Source organism: Rhinopithecus bieti, unplaced genomic scaffold (genome assembly GCF_001698545.2).
Source record: "Rhinopithecus bieti isolate Rb0 unplaced genomic scaffold, ASM169854v2 scaffold_10685, whole genome shotgun sequence".
Lineage (NCBI taxonomy): Eukaryota > Metazoa > Chordata > Mammalia > Primates > Cercopithecidae > Rhinopithecus > Rhinopithecus bieti.
Window position 1 is genome coordinate 39,632 of NW_016806950.1, and position 17,647 is coordinate 57,278.

The 17,647-nt window shown below is 56.6% G+C and overlaps 1 protein-coding gene across 7 annotated transcripts; it reads left to right on the forward strand.

Annotated features, from left to right (window-relative positions):
- The first annotated feature begins 1,455 nt into the window (after positions 1-1,455).
- On the forward strand, positions 1,456-16,105 carry OSBPL7 (oxysterol binding protein like 7). 7 transcript variants are annotated; one of them, XR_001886850.1, is made up of 23 exons: positions 1,456-1,642; positions 2,953-3,114; positions 3,214-3,339; positions 3,527-3,580; positions 4,210-4,323; positions 4,693-4,803; positions 4,923-5,040; positions 5,979-6,082; positions 6,466-6,558; positions 6,643-6,775; positions 6,856-6,950; positions 7,128-7,223; positions 7,976-8,113; positions 8,787-8,880; positions 9,565-9,812; positions 9,995-10,132; positions 12,670-12,733; positions 12,832-12,910; positions 13,995-14,139; positions 14,253-14,397; positions 14,527-14,609; positions 14,812-14,934; positions 15,073-15,256. XR_001886850.1 is itself a non-coding variant. In XM_017878971.1 (23 exons), exons 2-23 carry the CDS (start codon positions 3,040-3,042, stop codon positions 15,179-15,181), a joined length of 2,529 nt encoding a protein of 842 aa, XP_017734460.1. In that variant the 5' UTR covers positions 1,458-1,642; positions 2,953-3,039; the 3' UTR covers positions 15,182-16,105. The 7 variants fall into 7 exon arrangements, 4 of the variants coding, with proteins under 4 accessions (XP_017734460.1, XP_017734461.1, XP_017734458.1 ...); XR_001886848.1 differs by adding an exon at positions 15,764-16,105 and having other exon boundaries at positions 1,458-1,642; positions 14,483-14,609; positions 14,812-15,252; XR_001886849.1 differs by adding an exon at positions 15,813-16,105 and having other exon boundaries at positions 1,458-1,642; positions 14,483-14,609; positions 14,812-15,252.
- Positions 16,106-17,647: the final 1,542 nt, after the last annotated feature.

Here is a 17,647-nt window from a genome sequence, read left to right on the forward strand (position 1 = left end):
GTATACCCACTAGCTAACATGTCTCTGGTGGTTCTGGACAAAAGGCCTGTGGGAAAACTAGGATTCTCTGTTAATGGGGAGTTCTGAGAGCTCTAGGGTAGGAGGCCTCATGCAAGTCTTCATGAACCAGACATTACTAATAAAGGAGATGGGATGCTTAACTCGAAGCCCACCGTCATCCTTGATTGGAGCACATTCTGGGTGGATACAGGGGTGACCCGGGGCGGGTGGCTGTTCAACATTGTTTCTCGGACTTGAAGCAATGCCCCCGCTTCCTTAGTCTTGGACAGGCACTGTCGGGCGGGGGTGATCTGCAGCAGCCTTTTTGTGGCCTGGGCCAGGACCAGCTTCCCACAGTGCCTCGCCCTGTGCTATATGCTCAGGGATGCTCAATCACTGAGAAGTGACTTAAAAGGCCCTTGAGGCTCCTGGATGCCAGAACTTGTCTGACCAGTGCTGCCCAGTGCTCCTGTCCCTCCCAGAACCCTGCCAGGTACTAACAATGCCCTCCACCTGGGGTGGCTGGAGCAGCGCTGAGGCTCTGAATAAAGGCAAGACAGTGAGTGTCCCTGAGAGATATGTGAGACCCTGAAATGTAAACCAGGCCCAGTGAGGATGAAGTGGAAGGGATAAATGGCCTAAGTCACTTTTGGGGTCAGAGAAGAAACTTGAATCACATCCTTCACCTGAGGCCCCACCTACTTCTTTCCAGAAAAGACTACTCTTTTCCAGAAAACTTTGCTGCATTTGAAGTTGTAGGTCTGTGCCACCTTCATTTGAATGAATTTTAGACCTTTGTTAAGAGCTGATTTTTCATGAGAATTGAGCAGCTGGACACAGTACTCCAGCAGAAGGGTAAAGGGAAGGGAGGGGACCAGCATTGCAGCCCTTTTAACAGCTGTGACTGCCCCAGGCCTGCTCCTGATCAAGACACTGCAGGCTGTGGGGTGTCATCGTATGCACAGGCACTTTCAGATCCCTGTGGGGCCTGACCTAGTGGGGCATCACCCCAATGAAGGGCCTCAGTGTGGGGACTGCTGGCTGTCCCTCTCCTGGCTTGACTGCCCCTGCTGACTGTGCTCTTGGCACTGTCTTATGGTCCCAGAGGGGGCATCTGTCCCTCCACCATCAACCTGATACTTTTGCTGGCTCCAAATTTTGCAGTCTATTTTCAGATGTAAAATGAGAGGTGGGGGGCAGGGGTTAATTAGGAATTGGCCTTGGGCACTAACAGGGTCACTGCCGTGGTAGTCTGAATAAAGCCTTTACCACCACTGGCGTATAGCCAGCAGTTCCCTAGTCCTCTGATCTATCTGGAACCATGCCCAGTGGGGACTGTGCCCCCACTCCCAAGCCACATGGATACTAGGGCGGTCTGCTCAGCCCTGAGTCCTCCAGGGAGCAGGGGGGCAGAGCTGAGCGGTTGCCCGGAGCTTGGCGGGAGGAGGGGACAGGGGAGAGGGAGGTGGGGAGATCCGGCTAGAGGAGAGGCTCCGACGTCTCCTTCCTTCCTGGTTCCTGCAGCAGCTGCTGCCACTGCTCAGCTCGGTGAGGAGGGAGCCGGTGACTCGGAGACGGAGACGGTGACTCAGAGGCAGAGCGGTGTGAGGGCCAAAGAGCACTGGCGTCCATGGACCCTGGGGTAAGGGGGCTGCGTGGCAGCAGCTGACATTCCTGAGAAGAGCTTCCTCCCACCTGAAGCTGGTGGGTCTGCTCCCGAGATGGTGGGAATGGAGGTGGAGAGGGGGCACCCACCTGGCTCGCCTAGACCCCTCACCTTCCTACCGATAGAGCCTCCCCCTCCACCCACAAGCAGTGAGGGGCCGGGATCCCCACAGGGCCCGGAGAAGGGCACAGAGATACCTGAACACCGGAAGAGTTTGGGAACTTTCAATGGCTGAATGCAGGAGTTTCCTCCCAGGTCAGCCTCTTGCAGCAAGGGTCCCTCTGCCCCAACCTCCTGGGCAACCGTTCCTGCCACATCCCTGTCCGTTCCGGGCCTCAGTTCCTCAGGTGCTTGCTAGCTCCATTAGAAGATCTGGGCTGCTTCCCCCACCTCAAACCAGCCTTGCCCCTCCAGTCCCCTCCCCCGTCTCACACACGCAGAGCCTCATGCATTATTGATCTCCCGGTGGAGCCAGGATGGCCAGGGCCAGTGCCAAGGGCGCCTGTGGGCACTGCTGCAGGACCTGTGCAGACCTGGGCATGTCCTGGGCCCCCTCTTCTCTCATGAAGTGTCTCTTTTAGCCCAGTGTCCTGCCCTCTCTGGGTGGGTGGCAATTCTCAGACCCCTAAGGACTGGGATGGTAGACAGGGGATGGTGAGGCTTTAGGGGGCACTGAGGGTCCAAAGAGGGCATCCTAGGGGCATGTTTGGTAGGAGGAGACATGGGAAAATGGGGGCTATCTCAGGCCTCAGTTTCTCCAAGCACTAGAGAATATGGAGACTAATTGGTGGGAGGCTGGGGAGTTTTCTGCAAGGGGATCATGGCAGAGAAGTCTCTGGATCGCGGTGGCAGGGTGGAGGGTTCTGAAGGCAGAGGCAGCTGGATTGAGGAGGTCTGGCTTGTCCAGTCTCTGAACCCCTCTGTCTCTTCTTGGAGCCTCTTCTGTCACTCCCTTTCTTCACCTCTGAGCACTCCCAGGGAAGCCTCTAAAGAAACCACTGAATATTTCCTGGAGTCCCAAAGTATGTGCCCAAGGCAGGCTGGGCATATGTCTTGTGGTTTTCCCTGGACATCTGCCTGTCTGCTGTGTGCTAGTTCATGTCTCAGGGCTGTGTCCATATCAGGTGAAAATGGGTGGGGTCAGGACAGAGGGGCAGACTTGGGAGAGGCATGGCAGGTGAGCAGAGGGTGTGTTGGTGAGCCCTTATCTCAGAGGGTGTGGGAGGGGTTGGAGGCGGGGAAGGTGATCAGAATTTGTGCCAAGTGGGTCTTTCTCTTGCTTCAAGGACTCCATCAGGAGCAGGTGACATCCTTCCCCTTCCACCCTGCTCCCTGCTCTACATCCCCAGCAGGGAGTGGCCTCTCCCTTCTCCATGGACTTCCAAGAGAGGGACCCACCCTTCCTGCCTGAGAGCGCTCAGTCCTCAAAGCCCAGCAGTGCTCAGCAGGTCAGAGAGCGCGAAAGCAGTGGTGGGTGGGCCAACCCTGAACCGGACCGGGAGGGGCCAAGGCGGCCATCTCACCAGTGCCTCTGTCCTGGACTGCAGGCCTCTGAGCTGTGGGAGGTGGTGGAGGAGCCTCGGGGCAGGCTGGGGACGGAGGGTGTCATGCCTGAGAGACAGGAAGGTCACCTGCTCAAGAAGAGGAAGTGGCCTCTGAAGGGCTGGCACAAGGTAGGGTGGGCAGGCAAAGGGAGGGGCCAGACATGAGGGTGGGGTGGGAATGGGGGGCAGCTGCCAGGCAGTCCAATGGTGTTTGCATGATGAGAAAGAAAAGAAAAACTAATTTGTCTGGTTGCCCTCTCCCTCATGCCCTTCCTCTCGGCCTCCTGGGTCCTGTCACTCCTGGGCAACATCACAGAGATACTTTGTGCTCGAGGATGGAATCCTTCATTATGCAACTACCCGGCAAGACGTGAGTCCGGGCAGTGGCTTGGGGTTGTGGGAGGAGTCTGGCCCCAGTATGCCCTGGGCAGGCATGGGGTATCCGGAATCGACCAGAGCAGGGTCTGAATCCCAGGTCCACCACTTGCTGAATGTGTGGTCTTGGGCGAGTTACATCCCTGGGCCATAGCTTCCTCATCTCTAACAGGAGAGCACCTTCCCCCAGGTGCAGAGCTGTCATGTTAAGGGAGGTCATACACACAAGGCTCTCTGGACAGGGCAGAATAAGTGCCCAAGAAATGGGGTCTTTACCACTCTCATCCTGGTCCCATTGTCAGGCTGGGAACAAGGAACTGAAGGCCTGAGTACCCAGGATCTCTCTGGGAGGGCGTTACCTTCCACAACCCTCCAGACCCCTGAGGGTGGGAATAGTTTTTCTTGATCTGTGACTTCTTAGAGCTCAAGATGTGACTTGACATAGGGGAGCGCTCTGCACATGGGAGGATGATTGGCAAGTCTCTACTGATAGTGTGACTTGGACATGAGGGTGAACCTGCCACCTGGCCCTTGAGCCTAGAATGGCTTCAGGGAGATGGTAGCTCTATGGCTCTGAGAGCCTAAAATAGGTCTCTTGTACGCCCACCAACACTTCACTCCCAGATCACCAAGGGGAAGCTCCATGGCTCCATCGATGTCCGGCTGTCGGTCATGTCCATCAACAAAAAGGCCCAGCGCATTGACCTTGACACTGAAGACAACATCTACCACCTCAAGGTGACATCCCTGGGAGACAGGACGTGTGTTGGCCCCTAGCCTGGCAGAGGCATTGGAACACACAGGGGCAGGGGCTGAGGGTCTGTGGAGCTCAGGGTCTGTCTCTGAGTTTGACAAGAAGTAAGTTTCCATCCTGTAAAAACCACCAAGGGCAAACCTGCACTTCTTGGTTGTTGCATGGACAGGCACAGATCTAAGGGCTCAGAAACCTCGGCACCTTGCACTCTGTCTCTCTGCAAGTGAGCTTTGCACAAACCTGGCTCTGTAAGAAGGGACTCTGCTTGTCTGGGGACCAGAGCCCTGACTTCTTGCTCTTGGAAAGTGGTCCCTCCCTTCAGATAGCCCTCCCCCTCTCCATCACTTCTGCAGATCAAATCCCAGGACCTATTCCAGAGCTGGGTGGCACAGCTGCGTGCCCACCGCCTAGCCCACCGCCTGGACATGTCCCGTGGCACACTGCCCAGTACCGCTCACCGGAAGGTAAGGTGGACCCTGGGGTGCAGGCAGGTAATGTGGCAATTCAGGGGCAGGGGCTATGGGGAACTGTGAGACCCAGGGAGGTGGGCACCATCCTTCCTGACCCTGGGCTCACCCCACAGGTTCCTGGTGCTCAGCTTCCAACAGCAGCTACTGCCTCAGCCCTACCTGGGCTTGGACCACGGGAGAAGGTGTCTTCCTGGCTGAGGGACAGTGATGGGCTAGACCGTTGCTCTCATGGTGAGGAGCCCTAGGCACAGCACCTCCAAGGGTAGGGCCCAAGCTGGCAGGTCTAGATTGCATTAGCAGGAGGGGAAAATATTACTTCCATCCCCACCTCAGGGAGACCCAATTTAATGAGACAGCCTCTGCCTCCAAGGAGATCCAATCTACTTGGGCCCTGTCCCAGGCAGTCCCAGTCTTACAGAAGAGTAAGAGTCTGTCAGGGCACATAGACAGACATGGATGCAGGGACGGGAATCATGACAAAGCAGATACTGAATGCCCACACAGGGTAGGGTCCTGAGGAGTAGTGCCAGGGAAGGGGTATGCTCTAGAAAAGGGTTCCTGCAGTAGGGTCTGTGAAGTTGGCCTAAAGGGAGAAGTGTAAACCAAGTAGAGAGAGGCGGGGCAGGGTGAGCACATCCCCGGTCTGCTCAAAGGCAGCAGAGGTGAGGTGTGGTCTAGAGACAGAGTAGAAATTAGGCTTCATGCCCTCCCAGGAAACCAGGGGGCACCACACCCACAGGGGTAGGGACCCAAGCTCTTGAGCAGGTAACAGGGAGCAGTATCAGGATCTCCATGAAGTCAGTGTTGGGAGAGTCATGTCCTTGAGGCTGGGCTTGGTGGTTTACGCCTGTAATCCTACCACTTTGGGAGACCAAGGTGGGCAGATCACCTGAGGTCAGGAGTTCGAGGCCAGCCTGACTAACATAGTGAAACCCCATCTCTACTAAAAATACAAAATAATTAGCCAGGCGTGGTGGCACGTGCCTGTAATCCCAGCTACTCGGGAGGCTGAGGCAGGAGAATCACTTGAACCTGGGAGGCAGAGGTTGCAGTGACCTGAGATCATGCCATTCCACTCTAGCCTGGGCAACAAGAGCAAAACTCTGTCTCAAAAAAAAAAAAAAAAAAAAAAGAAGAGAGAGTGATGTCCTTGTTCTTTCTTGCCACAGAGCTCTCTGAGTGTCAGGGGAAGCTCCAGGAACTACACAGGCTCCTCCAGAGCCTGGAGTCCCTGCACCGAATCCCCTCAGCCCCTGTTATCCCTACACACCAGGTAAGATCCAGGGGAACACACAGGATCCTGCTCAGGCCCCCGATCCCATCATTTCCCCAGGATGGGTCCTATTCCTCCCACATCGCTGCAGTTTCCTGGAGAGCCACGCATCACCTGGTTTCCTCCCTACCCCTGCCCCATGTCCAAACTGTGTCAAGGTTGTCTCTGTTCTTCCACGCCCATGCCTCTGCCGGGGTGGCTGTCATCTTCCACTGGGATGTCAGTTGTCTCTGTCCACTGGCCTGAGCGGCCCCACCCTCTGTGCTGGGTAATCTGCGCCCTCCTCCATGGCGCAGGAGGCTGTCTACCTCTCCCAGGCTGTGACGGTTGCTGCCCCTTTTCCCCACCCTGTGAGTAAAATTGCCCCCACCTTGACTTGCCAGGCCTCAGTGACAACCGAAAGACCCAAGAAGGGGAAACGGACCAGCCGCATGTGGTGTACCCAGAGCTTTGCCAAGGATGACACCATTGGACGGGTGAGGTGGGGCATGCACCTCACATAGCTGGGGCAGGATGCTCTAAGGAGGCCGGACCCTTCAGCCCTTCCCCTTCACCAACAGGTTGGTCGTCTCCATGGCTCTGTTCCCAACCTGTCTCGCTACCTGGAGTCTCGGGACTCCTCGGGCACCCGTGGGCTGCCACCCACAGACTATGCCCACCTGCAGCGCAGCTTCTGGGCCCTGGCCCAGAAGGGTAAGTGCATGCTGGGAGAGGCTGATAGGGAGCGGGCAGGAGAGAGCGAGGACTCTGATGGTCTGCCCTACCCCCTTTAGTGCACAGCTCCCTCAGCAGCGTCCTGGCTGCCCTCACCACGGAACGGGACCGACTGAGGGATACGCACCAGGTCTCAGAGTTGTCAAGGATGGGGGTGAGGCCTGGGGGACAGGGTGGCTGGTCGGGGGAGAGGGCTTGAAGCTGAGGACTGCCAGCCTGGGGTGTGATAGCAGATCTGGGTGAGGGTGGGGGTTTGGCAGAGGCAGTCTCTGCAGAGATGAGGTGGCAAGGTGGGGAGGACCTCATCCTCCTGGTACCGTGTCCCTCACAGGTCTCCGAGGCCTCCACTGGCCAGAGGCGCCTCCACTCACTGTCCACCTCCTCCGACACCACGGCGGACTCTTTCAGCTCCCTCAACCCTGAGGAGGTGCGGAGCCAGGGTGGGTTGTGGGGGCCGATTCTCCTGTGCCTTCTCTCCCAGCGGGAGCCAAGGCCCAGGGCAGTGGACAAGGTTGATTTTTAGTCCCAAGACAGCCCCAACATTTGGCTCCATTGTCTTTCCCATAAGGTTGGCGACAGCCCCATCTCAGTCATTGTGTAACAATGTGCAGGGTACTTTTTCTTTTAATTCAGAGTCCTCTGATGCAGTGATTCTCACCCTCAACATAACAAAACTGAGGCTCAAAGGGTCTAATGGGTGGGCTCAGGCTCCTGCAATTATAGGTGGGCTGAACTGAGACTCGGGCTCTGAGCACAGACTCTGGAGCTGCGTTCCACGGGTTCAAATCTGGCTCTGCTGCCTGCCAGCTTTGTGATCCTGGGCCTCAGCATCCCAATCTGCAAATTGGGGGTGATAATTGCACCTACCTCACAGCGTGGGTGTCAGGATTGAGTGCGTTAGTACACACAGAGGGCTTGGAGTGGGGCTCAGGGTCAGTGCCAGGAAGTATAAGCAGTTATCATGGAGCCTGCGTGCCCTCACTCCCAGGCGAGGGCTCATTCTACTATGCCTTTGTCCCCTGCTCACTCCCCTCTGCCTCTTCTGCTCAGAAGGAGTCTGACTGAGCAAAAGTGCCCGGTTATGCCTCCCTCTCAAGGGAACTGTCAGGCAAGCGGGTGCCCAACCTGATTCCCCCGGCTTGGCCCTGGAGCCTGACATCCATCTGGTTGCTCCCACAGCAAGAAGCTCTGTACATGAAGGGGCGCGAGCTCACCCCCCAACTGTCGCAGACCAGCATCCTGTCCCTTGCTGATTCCCACACAGAGTTCTTCGATGCCTGTGAGGTTCTCCTGTCTGCCAGCTCTTCTGAGAATGAGGTGAGGGAGGAGGGAAGCTGGCAGTGAGGCGGGGCAGTTGGGGGGACCTTGGGAACAGAAGGGTGGGGTCCACAAAGACCACAGATTCCTCAGCCCCTTCTCACCACCTCAGCTACTGTCTCTGGGAATATGTCCAGATCATTTGAGTTTGTGTGGCCCTGCTGAGAAATCTCTGCTGGGGACTCTTCTCCTAGAGGAGTGTGACATTTTTATCCCCATGGGGTTCTCCTGAAACTACTGCCACAGTTGCAACCCCAGTCATCTTCCTATGACCCTGTCTCAGCTTCAGCGCTCCCTTGATCCCCTCATCTCAGACCCTGAACCTCAGTAATCCCCAACTTACCTTTTCTCTGTGTCCCACCAAGTCCCTGAGCGTTCTCCCACCAGCCACAGGGCCAAGTCCCTGAGCTTTCTCCCACCAGCCGCAGGGCCAAGTCCCTGAGCTTTCTCCCACCAGCCGCAGGACCCGGCCCTCCCTTTCCCAAGGTGGCTGGGCACACTCTGTGATGCCAGGTGTCCTGGGGCAATGTCTTAGGGCTCAGAGCTCCCCCAATACATTCTCTTCCCCTTCCCACCAAAGGGCTAGCTGGGCAGATTCTTGCCAGGCCCTGGGCACTGCCCAGCTGCCCGGGGGAGGCCCAGTCTGCCCGGCCTGTCATCTGTCCCGGCCCAGGGCTCAGAGGAGGAGGAGTCGTGTACCAGTGAAATCACCACCAGCCTGTCTGAGGAGGTGCTGGACCTCAGGGGAGCTGAGCGCTGTCAGAAAGGTGCCAGCTGGGTGGGCAGGCAGGGAGGGGTGGGAGGCAGGTGGAAAAACAGGGTATGTCCACGGCCCAGGCCCATGCAAAGGCCATCCCTTGTGGTGACTGACGGGCTAGTGGCTTTGGGTGCTGACCCCAGGAGCTAAGGAAGGCCAGGTCATGAACTGGGAAATATTCCAGGAGCAGCTCTGCTGGGGGGCCAGGCTCCGGCCTTGGGGCTGGCCTCTGTTGCAGCAGGCTTGCCTAGGGCCTTGGAGGGAGGCAAGAGATCCCACTTTCCTGCTTATTAGCAGTGTGGCTCTGGACCTGTCAGTTTCCTTCTGAGAGCCTATTTCCTCATCCATAAAATGGGCTGGGGAATCTGCACTCTGACCTCTGTTTCTGTGTTTATAAAGGGAACAAAAGGCAAGAGTGAGGACTCAGGAGGGGCTCCTGGGGTGCAGGGTTTCTGGCAGTGGGAACCGTCTGCCCCTTTGCATAGCTCCCACCCCTGCCAGCCAACTCAGTCCCTGGGAACTTGTCAGCAGTTAGAGCCCCAGTCACCCCGCCCTGCTGTGAGTTGAGACACGGGCTCAGCGGGGAGTGTCCCGGGGGCTTGGGAGGCAGCTGGGCCCTGGACTGGGCTGTGGGCTTGCTGTGTCTGGGATGGCTGGTGCCCAGTTGGAGAGTGACATGGTAGGGCGGCCCCAGGGGGGTGTGTTCCAGGGAGACCCATGGGGCCACCCCGCCGTCGCTGCCTGCCGGCGGCCAGCGGACCTGGGGCTGACGTGAGCCTGTGGAACATTCTGCGCAACAACATCGGCAAAGACCTGTCCAAGGTGTCAATGCCTGTGCAGCTCAACGAGCCGCTCAACACTCTGCAGCGGCTCTGCGAGGAGCTGGAGTACAGCAGCCTCCTGGACCAGGCCAGCCACATCACCGACCCCTGCGAGCGCATGGTACCTGCTACCTGTCCTTATGCCCAGCCCAAGGCTGCTTCCTTCTCCCTGGGTCCTTTTCTCCAGAAAATCCTGGCTGGGCTGTTCTTTGCTGCTGAAGTTCCACCCCAAGATCCCATACTTTGCTTGCTTGGGGTGGCGGCCCCATCCTCAGTACCCTGCACCTGCCTTGCCCCCCGCAGGTGTATATCGCAGCCTTTGCTGTCTCGGCCTACTCCTCTACATACCACCGAGCTGGCTGCAAGCCCTTCAACCCCGTCCTGGGGGAGACCTATGAGTGTGAGCGGCCTGACCGAGGCTTCCGCTTCATCAGTGAGCAGGTGTGGCCTTGGGAGAAGAGGGCTGGCCTTGGGTGTCTGGGGCAAGGAGAGACCTGGGCTTTGGGACCAGAGCTGGGGCAGAGAGACCAGGGCCTGGGAGAGGAGCATGGGCAGTTGGCTCTGTGCCGGGCTCTGCGGTGCTCCTGGCCCACATTCTGAGGTCCAGCCATGGGATCCCAGGAGTTCCACCTGGGAGCTCATGCTCTAGGGGCCAGTCTTGGGCTAGGATGAACTGGAGGATGAATTGGAGAGAGCTGGGAGTACAGGGGCTGGGGAGAATAGGATGTTCCTTCTAGATGGTGTAGAGGAATGCATGGAGCAGGCTTGGGAAGGTTAGAGATGGGGCTGGAAGAAAAGGTGGGCCAGACGCTGAGGAGTCCTGCCAGTGAAGGGAAAGAGGCTTTGGGCTTTTGTATGTGTGTTTTTAAATCCTGAAGGCATTGGCACCATGGAGGATTTGAGGCAGTGGAGTGGCTGCTCAGAATCCCAGTGTGCAAAGCACACCCGGGTGGCATATGCCTGGTTGGTGGAGGCCAGCAGGGTCCGTCTTGTCATCTCTGTAGAGCTAATGAGGTCCTGCACTTAGGCTGCGGTGTTTGGTTCAAGAGCTGTTTATGTGCTGCCCCTGACAGGGCCTGGTGCTTAGCAGGGTACTCTCCTGTGTAGGGAAAGGGGAGGGTTTTGTCGACAGGGAGAAGTCTGGGTGGCCTGATCTGGGGAATTCGGTGGGTGCATGGTGGTGCCAGTTAGCAAGGTGGACAGTATGTGTGGGAGCACACTGACTATGTGGGCTCGACTTCCACGGGAGATGGCCACGAGGCTCTGGAGTCGCTGGCTTGGAGCTCCTCCAAGAGCACCAGGTGGCACTAACAGGTCGAGGAGTCGCCAGCTTAGAGGGAGGAGGACATCAAGGGAGGACTGCCCTCGGGAGGACTGCCCCCAGTGTCTAGGGAAGAGGGCAGGCAGGAGCACTGGGGAGCCCCAAAGGGGAGGGAGCGCGGGTCCCTGGGACCTGAGGGGTGTCATCAGCTACCTGTGTGAGGAAGGTTTCCGAGACAGGATGGGGACAGAGACTGGATTGCAGAGGGTGTAGAGTGTAGGTTTTATAAAAAATAGAGAAAAAAGCAGACTATTTTCCAAAAATTTTACCATGAGGGACAGAGGAGAGAGAAGGTGGCAGTTGGTGGGGGATAAAGGTCGAGGCAGTTTGTGTGTTTGTTTGGATTTGAAGTGTTTTTGAAAACATGGTGAAGATTGACACAGTATGCTCATGTGTACAACAGAAAATAAGCCTCCCTCTCATCTCAACGCTCCGAAGGGACTACTGCTACCAGCTTTTGGGATTCCTCCCAGAAATGTTTTACGCATATGTGAACAAAGTTGTGTGTGTCTAGAAAAGAAAGGTTTGCTATTTTTTAAGGTGGAAGAAACAGAAAATCTTTATATTCAGAGAGAAAGAGAAATAAAGAGGGAAAGACTGAAGGTGCGGAAGGAAGAGGACGGGGGAGCCTGGGGGGCATCGGTGGGAGCAGGCTGACTGCGGCCAGAGCAGAAGGAATCACCTTCCTGACCCACCTCTGTTCTGCCACAGACTGTGGGAGGCGAATGAGGTTTGAAGGGCCTGGCTTGTTCCTAGGTCCTCAGAGAAGGATTGGTGAGGGATATCAAGGGCCCAGATACAGGACATTGTAGATTTAGCACTTTCTTAGTGTGAGTTGTGTCTGTGTTTTGGCAACAGAGTCAGAGCCAGGGGTGTACAAAGGAGGCCAGTGCTGGCATTTCTGGCAAGTGGTGGAGGTGGCTGAGGGTATTAGGTGAGAGTACTGTGAAGGGCAGGATGCGGCTAGCAGACCACGGGAGGGCAGTGCAGTCGGGGACCTGGACATCTTGGCTGGAGCCGTGGGCAACAGGGAATGGAGAGAGAGGTGAGGCAGGCAGGCTGTGGGATGTTGGAATTGAAGGCTTCAGATGTGGAGCCATTCCAAGTGGGGACAAGGCCAAGTGTTTCCAAGGGCGTGGGGTAGAGGTTGTAGGGCGACGATCAGCTTTGGGGTGGGGTGTGGGGGAGATGGTGGGGAAGAGGATCGTCAGCAAGGGCTACATTTCAGGCAGGGGATGGGGTCCCCACCTGTCAGGTGGTTACAAGGCAATGATCAGTTTTGGGGTGCGGTGAGGGGAGATGGTGGGGAAGAGGGTTGTCAGCAAGGGCTGGGTTTCAGGCAGAGCATGGGGTGGAGGCCCTACCTGTCACTATTGCGGGGAACTTTTCAGACTTGAGCAGGTGTTCTGGAGGACGCCATAGACGGGCCAGCCAGGGGAGCTCCTGAGGAAGAGGGAGCGAGAAGGGAGAACACAGAGGCCTCATGGGAAGAAGAGAGGATGATGGGTTTGGGAGATGGCCAAGGTTGATAGGGACAAGAGACCTGGAACCAACTGGTCTGGTGGTACTCAGGGGAACTGGGGTTGGGAGTAAGGGACTTTGGGGTGCCCTAATGGTGCTCAGGGACAGCCTCAAGAGAACTTCTTTGCTCACCAAGGTCTCCCACCACCCCCCTATCTCGGCCTGCCATGCGGAGTCTGAGAACTTCGCCTTCTGGCAAGGTGAGGAGTAGAGGGCAGGGCGGGGTGGCCCTGGGCAAAGGGAACACCCTCTGGCCTTATCTCTGTTGTTCTCTCTCCCTCCCCTAATCCAATTCCAGATATGAAGTGGAAGAACAAGTTTTGGGGCAAATCCCTGGAGATTGTGCCTGTGGGAACAGTCAATGTCAGCCTTCCCAGGTGGGATTCTTAGACTCTCAGCAGCCAGGCCAAGCCACAGGCAATCCTTCAGGCTGGAGGGGACGTGGCCTTAGGGACAGTATAAGGACAGGATAGGAAGGTCTGTTCTGAAGCTGCTTGCAATGGGGTCAGTGTCTGTAGGTTTTACACCTATATTTACAGCAGTCGCCAATAGAGAAAGATGAAAAGCCTTAGAACATAGTAGAGCTGGAAGGGCCCATCGAGGTCATCTGACTCAGCGGCTTTCACACTTTTTTGACCATGACTCACAGTCAGAAATGCCTTTGAGACTTCAAGCCAACGCGTACACATACACGCACACAGAAACCTAAACTGATCTCAGGACTTAGGGGTCACAGACAAAATTTGAAAAACTGTCATCTAGCTAATTGTACAGGCAGGGGACTGAAGCCAAAAAGAAAAAGGGTGTTGAGAGTGGTCTGGGTGTTGTGGGAGAGATCCTGGATTTTGGAGTCAGAAGCCGTGAGTTCTGCCACTCAATAGTGATGCAAATTAGCATGAGCCTGTAGTCCCAGCTACTGGGGAGGCTAAGGCAGTAGAATTGCTTCAACCTGGGAGGCGGAGGTAGCAGTGAGCCGAGATTGCACCACTGCACTGCACTGCACTCCAGCCGGCCCAGGCAACAGAGCAAGACCCTGTCTCAAAAAAAAAAAAAAAAAAAAGTAGTGATGCAAGCAGCAAAAAGACTTGACACCTCAGAGCCTTGAGCCTGCTTGCCTGTGACATGACAGTAAAAAGTAAAACCCAAAAGAGGTGAGGATTAAGCAGGATAAGGGATGTGAACATACACATGGTTCCTGGTGCCCGAGGGCAGGACACTTTGTGTATTTTCATCCCCGTTGCTCAGGCACTCAGGGGCATTGTAGATGAGTGGAGATGTGTTCATTGAATACGTTCTGTGAAGGCCACTCTGCCTTGTGAATATAAGTCATCCTTCACTGCAGAATCGGAGCTGGGACCCCAGGGTTCCTGTCACAGACCGACGTGACCTGCTCCAGCAAGACAGGAGGCCCCTGACTCTCTGGGGCCAGCCAGCTGCCCTTCCATTCCTTGTCTCTCTCAGGTTTGGGGACCACTTTGAGTGGAACAAGGTGACGTCTTGCATTCACAATGTCCTGAGCGGTCAGCGCTGGATTGAGCACTATGGGGAGGTGCTCATCCGGAACACACAGGACAGCTCCTGCCACTGCAAGATCACCTTCTGCAAGGTGCATGTGCCACCCTGACCCTGCCCGTTCACCCCCGGCAGCCTCAGTCTCTGGAGGTCACCCTGGCTAAGGGGGAGAGGACACCTCCCTAACCCCTGCCTTCCCCACCCCAGGCCAAGTACTGGAGTTCCAATGTCCACGAGGTGCAGGGCGCCGTGCTCAGTCGGAGTGGCCGTGTCCTCCATCGACTCTTTGGGAAGTGGCACGAGGGGCTGTACCGGGGACCCACACCAGGCGGCCAGTGCATCTGGAAACCCAGTAAGTGGAGGGGTCACAGAGGGCTGGATGAGGCTGGAGCAGCTCAGGCATGGTGCACCTACCCCAGCCCCTTGCCTTCCCCCAGACTCAATGCCCCCCGACCATGAGCGCAACTTCGGCTTCACCCAGTTTGCCCTGGAGCTGAATGAGCTGACGGCAGAGCTGAAACGGTCACTGCCTTCCACCGACACGAGGCTCCGGCCAGACCAGAGGTCAGTGCCGGATGGGTGCTAGCCTAGAACCACCTGGCTCACTCCCTCCACGGAGTACAGAGCTGGGGCTTTATCCTTCCTTCACTGAGTGGCCTCAGAGAAATGGGGCTTGTCAGAGGACAGAGCTGGGCAGGGACAGAGGCCTTGGGTTTGGGGGCCCCTGCAGATGGACAGTTCAACTGAGTTTGATCTGGATCCTCAGGTACCTGGAGGAGGGGAACATACAGGCTGCTGAGGCCCAGAAGAGAAGGATCGAGCAGCTGCAGCGAGACAGGCGCAAAGTTATGGAGGAAAACAACATCATACACCAGGCTCGCTTCTTCAGGTGCCTCGGCCTCGCCCTCCACCCTGGGTCTCCCCTTGAGCCCTGCTTGGAACAGGGCAGGTGTGGGAGGCAGCACCTCAGGACCCTAGCCTGCCTTCTAGATGTTCACCCCTCACTGCCACCGCCTTCTCCCGCCAGGCGGCAGACAGATAGCAGCGGGAAGGAGTGGTGGGTGACCAACAATACCTACTGGAGGCTGCGGGCCGAGCCAGGCTACGGGAACATGGATGGGGCCGTGCTCTGGTAGCCCTGGCCCCGGGGGCAGGAGGCTCTGGTTCCTCACTCCTCCTGCCTCCACCCCCTACCACGGACACATGGGTGAGGCCAGGCTCCCCCCTTCACTGCCCTTGAGACCAAAGGGGCAGCCCTGGCCCTCCCTTCCCTCTCCTGGCCAGAGGGCTGCATATCAGCCCACCCCCCACCCCACCATTTGGGGTGAGAAGCAGAATCTGTGCTTCCCCAGTCTCCTTGCCCCAGACAACCAGCATGTAAGACCCTTGCCGCTTCACCGTCCCCCTTCCTGTCCCCTTTGGGGTACTTGGGGGAGACTCTGGCTCCCAGGATCTGTTCCCCATTTCAGTGCCTTCCTAGGACACAGGGGACCCCTTGATTCTCCCCAGGCTTTCTGTGCCCAGGGCTCTGTCCCTGGCAGTGAGGTTGCAGTGAGTGAAGGAGAGATGATCTGTTCTCCCCTCCCCTTCCCCTGCCCATCTCCAGCATCTTCTTCCCCTTCCCTGGCCCTGCAGGGCCTTCTCTAGCTCCCTTTGGTTGGTCTCTGGCCATCCCTCCTGTCCTGGATCCCTTCTCCCTAACTGCAAAATGCCTGCAGCTTCCAGCTCCTTCGTCCCTGATCCTCAAGTGGTTCCCTCCTGTCTCAGCTCAGCGGATCCCCCAGAGTGAAGGAGGCCTCTCCGTGAGGAGGGAGCAGCCCAAGGCGCCTGGCCTCCGACCCACCGGCAGCGAGTGCGCAGGTGTGAGTGTAAGTTCATGTAGAAGAGTGTGTGCGTGTGCATCTGTGCCCTGCTTGCAGGCGAGCAGGGCTCCCTCATGTAGCCCGGCCTTACCCCCTGCTGGGGGTCCGCCACATCGCTGCTCTTTCTCACAGTCTGCCTCTGATGAGGGCGAATTGCTATGACATTCCAAGCTCCAATAAAGACTGTCCCAGACTTTGGCCTGTGATCATTCATTGAAAAACATGTGGGCTCAAGGTCAGCGGAAAGCCCTCAGCCACTGTCATGGGTAAAATGAATTGTGTCTCCCAAGAAATGTTTCTAGTCCCCAGGCATGTGCATGTGACCTTAGTTGCAAATATTATCTTTGCAAAGACAAGTTAAAATGAGGTCACATTGGATTTGGGTGGCTCTACTCCAGTGACTGGTGTCCTTATAAGTAGAGTGAAATTTGGGCAGACAGACGTACGCAAGGGAAGACAAGTGTGTGAAACAGACACACGGGAGTCGGCCACGTGGAGACGTAGGCAGAGATGGGAGCGATGTATCTGAAAGCTGAAAGTGCCAAGGCTGCTGGCAACCACCCGAAGCTTGGAGAGTCAGAGAGAGATTCTCCTACTGAGCCTCAAGAAAGAGCCAGCCCTGCTAACACCTGGCCTCAGCTGAGAGATTACATTTCTGTTGTTTTAAGTCACCCAATATGTGGTGTATTGTTACAGCAACCTCAGGAATTGAATACAGCCATCACCAACCTGAGCCAAAAGCCCAGAGGTCATCCTCCCTCCCGCTTGATCCCCTGTCACTTCTACCCCAGGTGTCTCTCTGCACTGGCCCCTTCTCTCCATTTCACTGGCTAGGCTGGGCCCTCATCAACGCTTGCCTGGACTATTGCGGTGGCCTCCAGGGTGGTATTTCTTCTTCTTCTTCTTTTTTTTTTTTGAGACAGAGTTTCCCTCTTGTTGCCCAGGCTGGAGTGCAATGGCGCAATCTCAGCTTACCGCAACCTCCGCCTCCCAGGTTCAAGCAATTCTCCTGCCTCAGCTCCTGAGCAGCTGGGATTAGAGGCATGCACTCCCACGCCCGGCTAATTTTGTATTTTTAGTAGAGACGAGGTTTCTCCATGTTGGTCAGACGGCTGGTCTCAAACTCCTGACTTCAGGTGATCTGCCCGCCTAAGCCTCCCAAAGTGCTGGGATTACAGGCATGAGCCATCACACCGGGCTTCCAGGGCGGTATTTCAAGAGAAAATGTGGCACTTCATGTCTGCTTAAAATACATCCCCTGCTTCCCAGTGCCTAGAGGAAAATCCAAACTCTTCAACCAGTACAAAACCACATTGCCCCTGGCCCCCTGTCTGGCACAGAGTGCTGGCCCCCACACTCAGCACCCTAAGTCAGGTCTGTGCTAGTATCCCGCTTTGACCCCCAGGATCAGTGTTCAAGGGCAGAAGGGAGGGAGGAAGAACAAGAGCAGCTGCCTTTCCTCCCCTCTGCTCTTGCCCCTGGGGCCAGCTCTGATTCTGAAGCTGTGTGATCTTGGTCAGGTTGCCTTCCCCTTCTGTTCAGAGGCTTCAGTCTCTCATTTGGCTTCTTTTGTGTCTTAAAGGAGAACGTCTGTGAGGTGACCCAGGCTCCTCATTTCATTCGTTCTCTCTTAGCCCCTTTCCCCCACTCCCACCCCACCACCGGCAGCAACAGCGACCCCAGTCCTGCTCTGGTTCGATTAGTGTCCCAGGAGGAAGTCATGCTTTCTTTGGGGAGTGG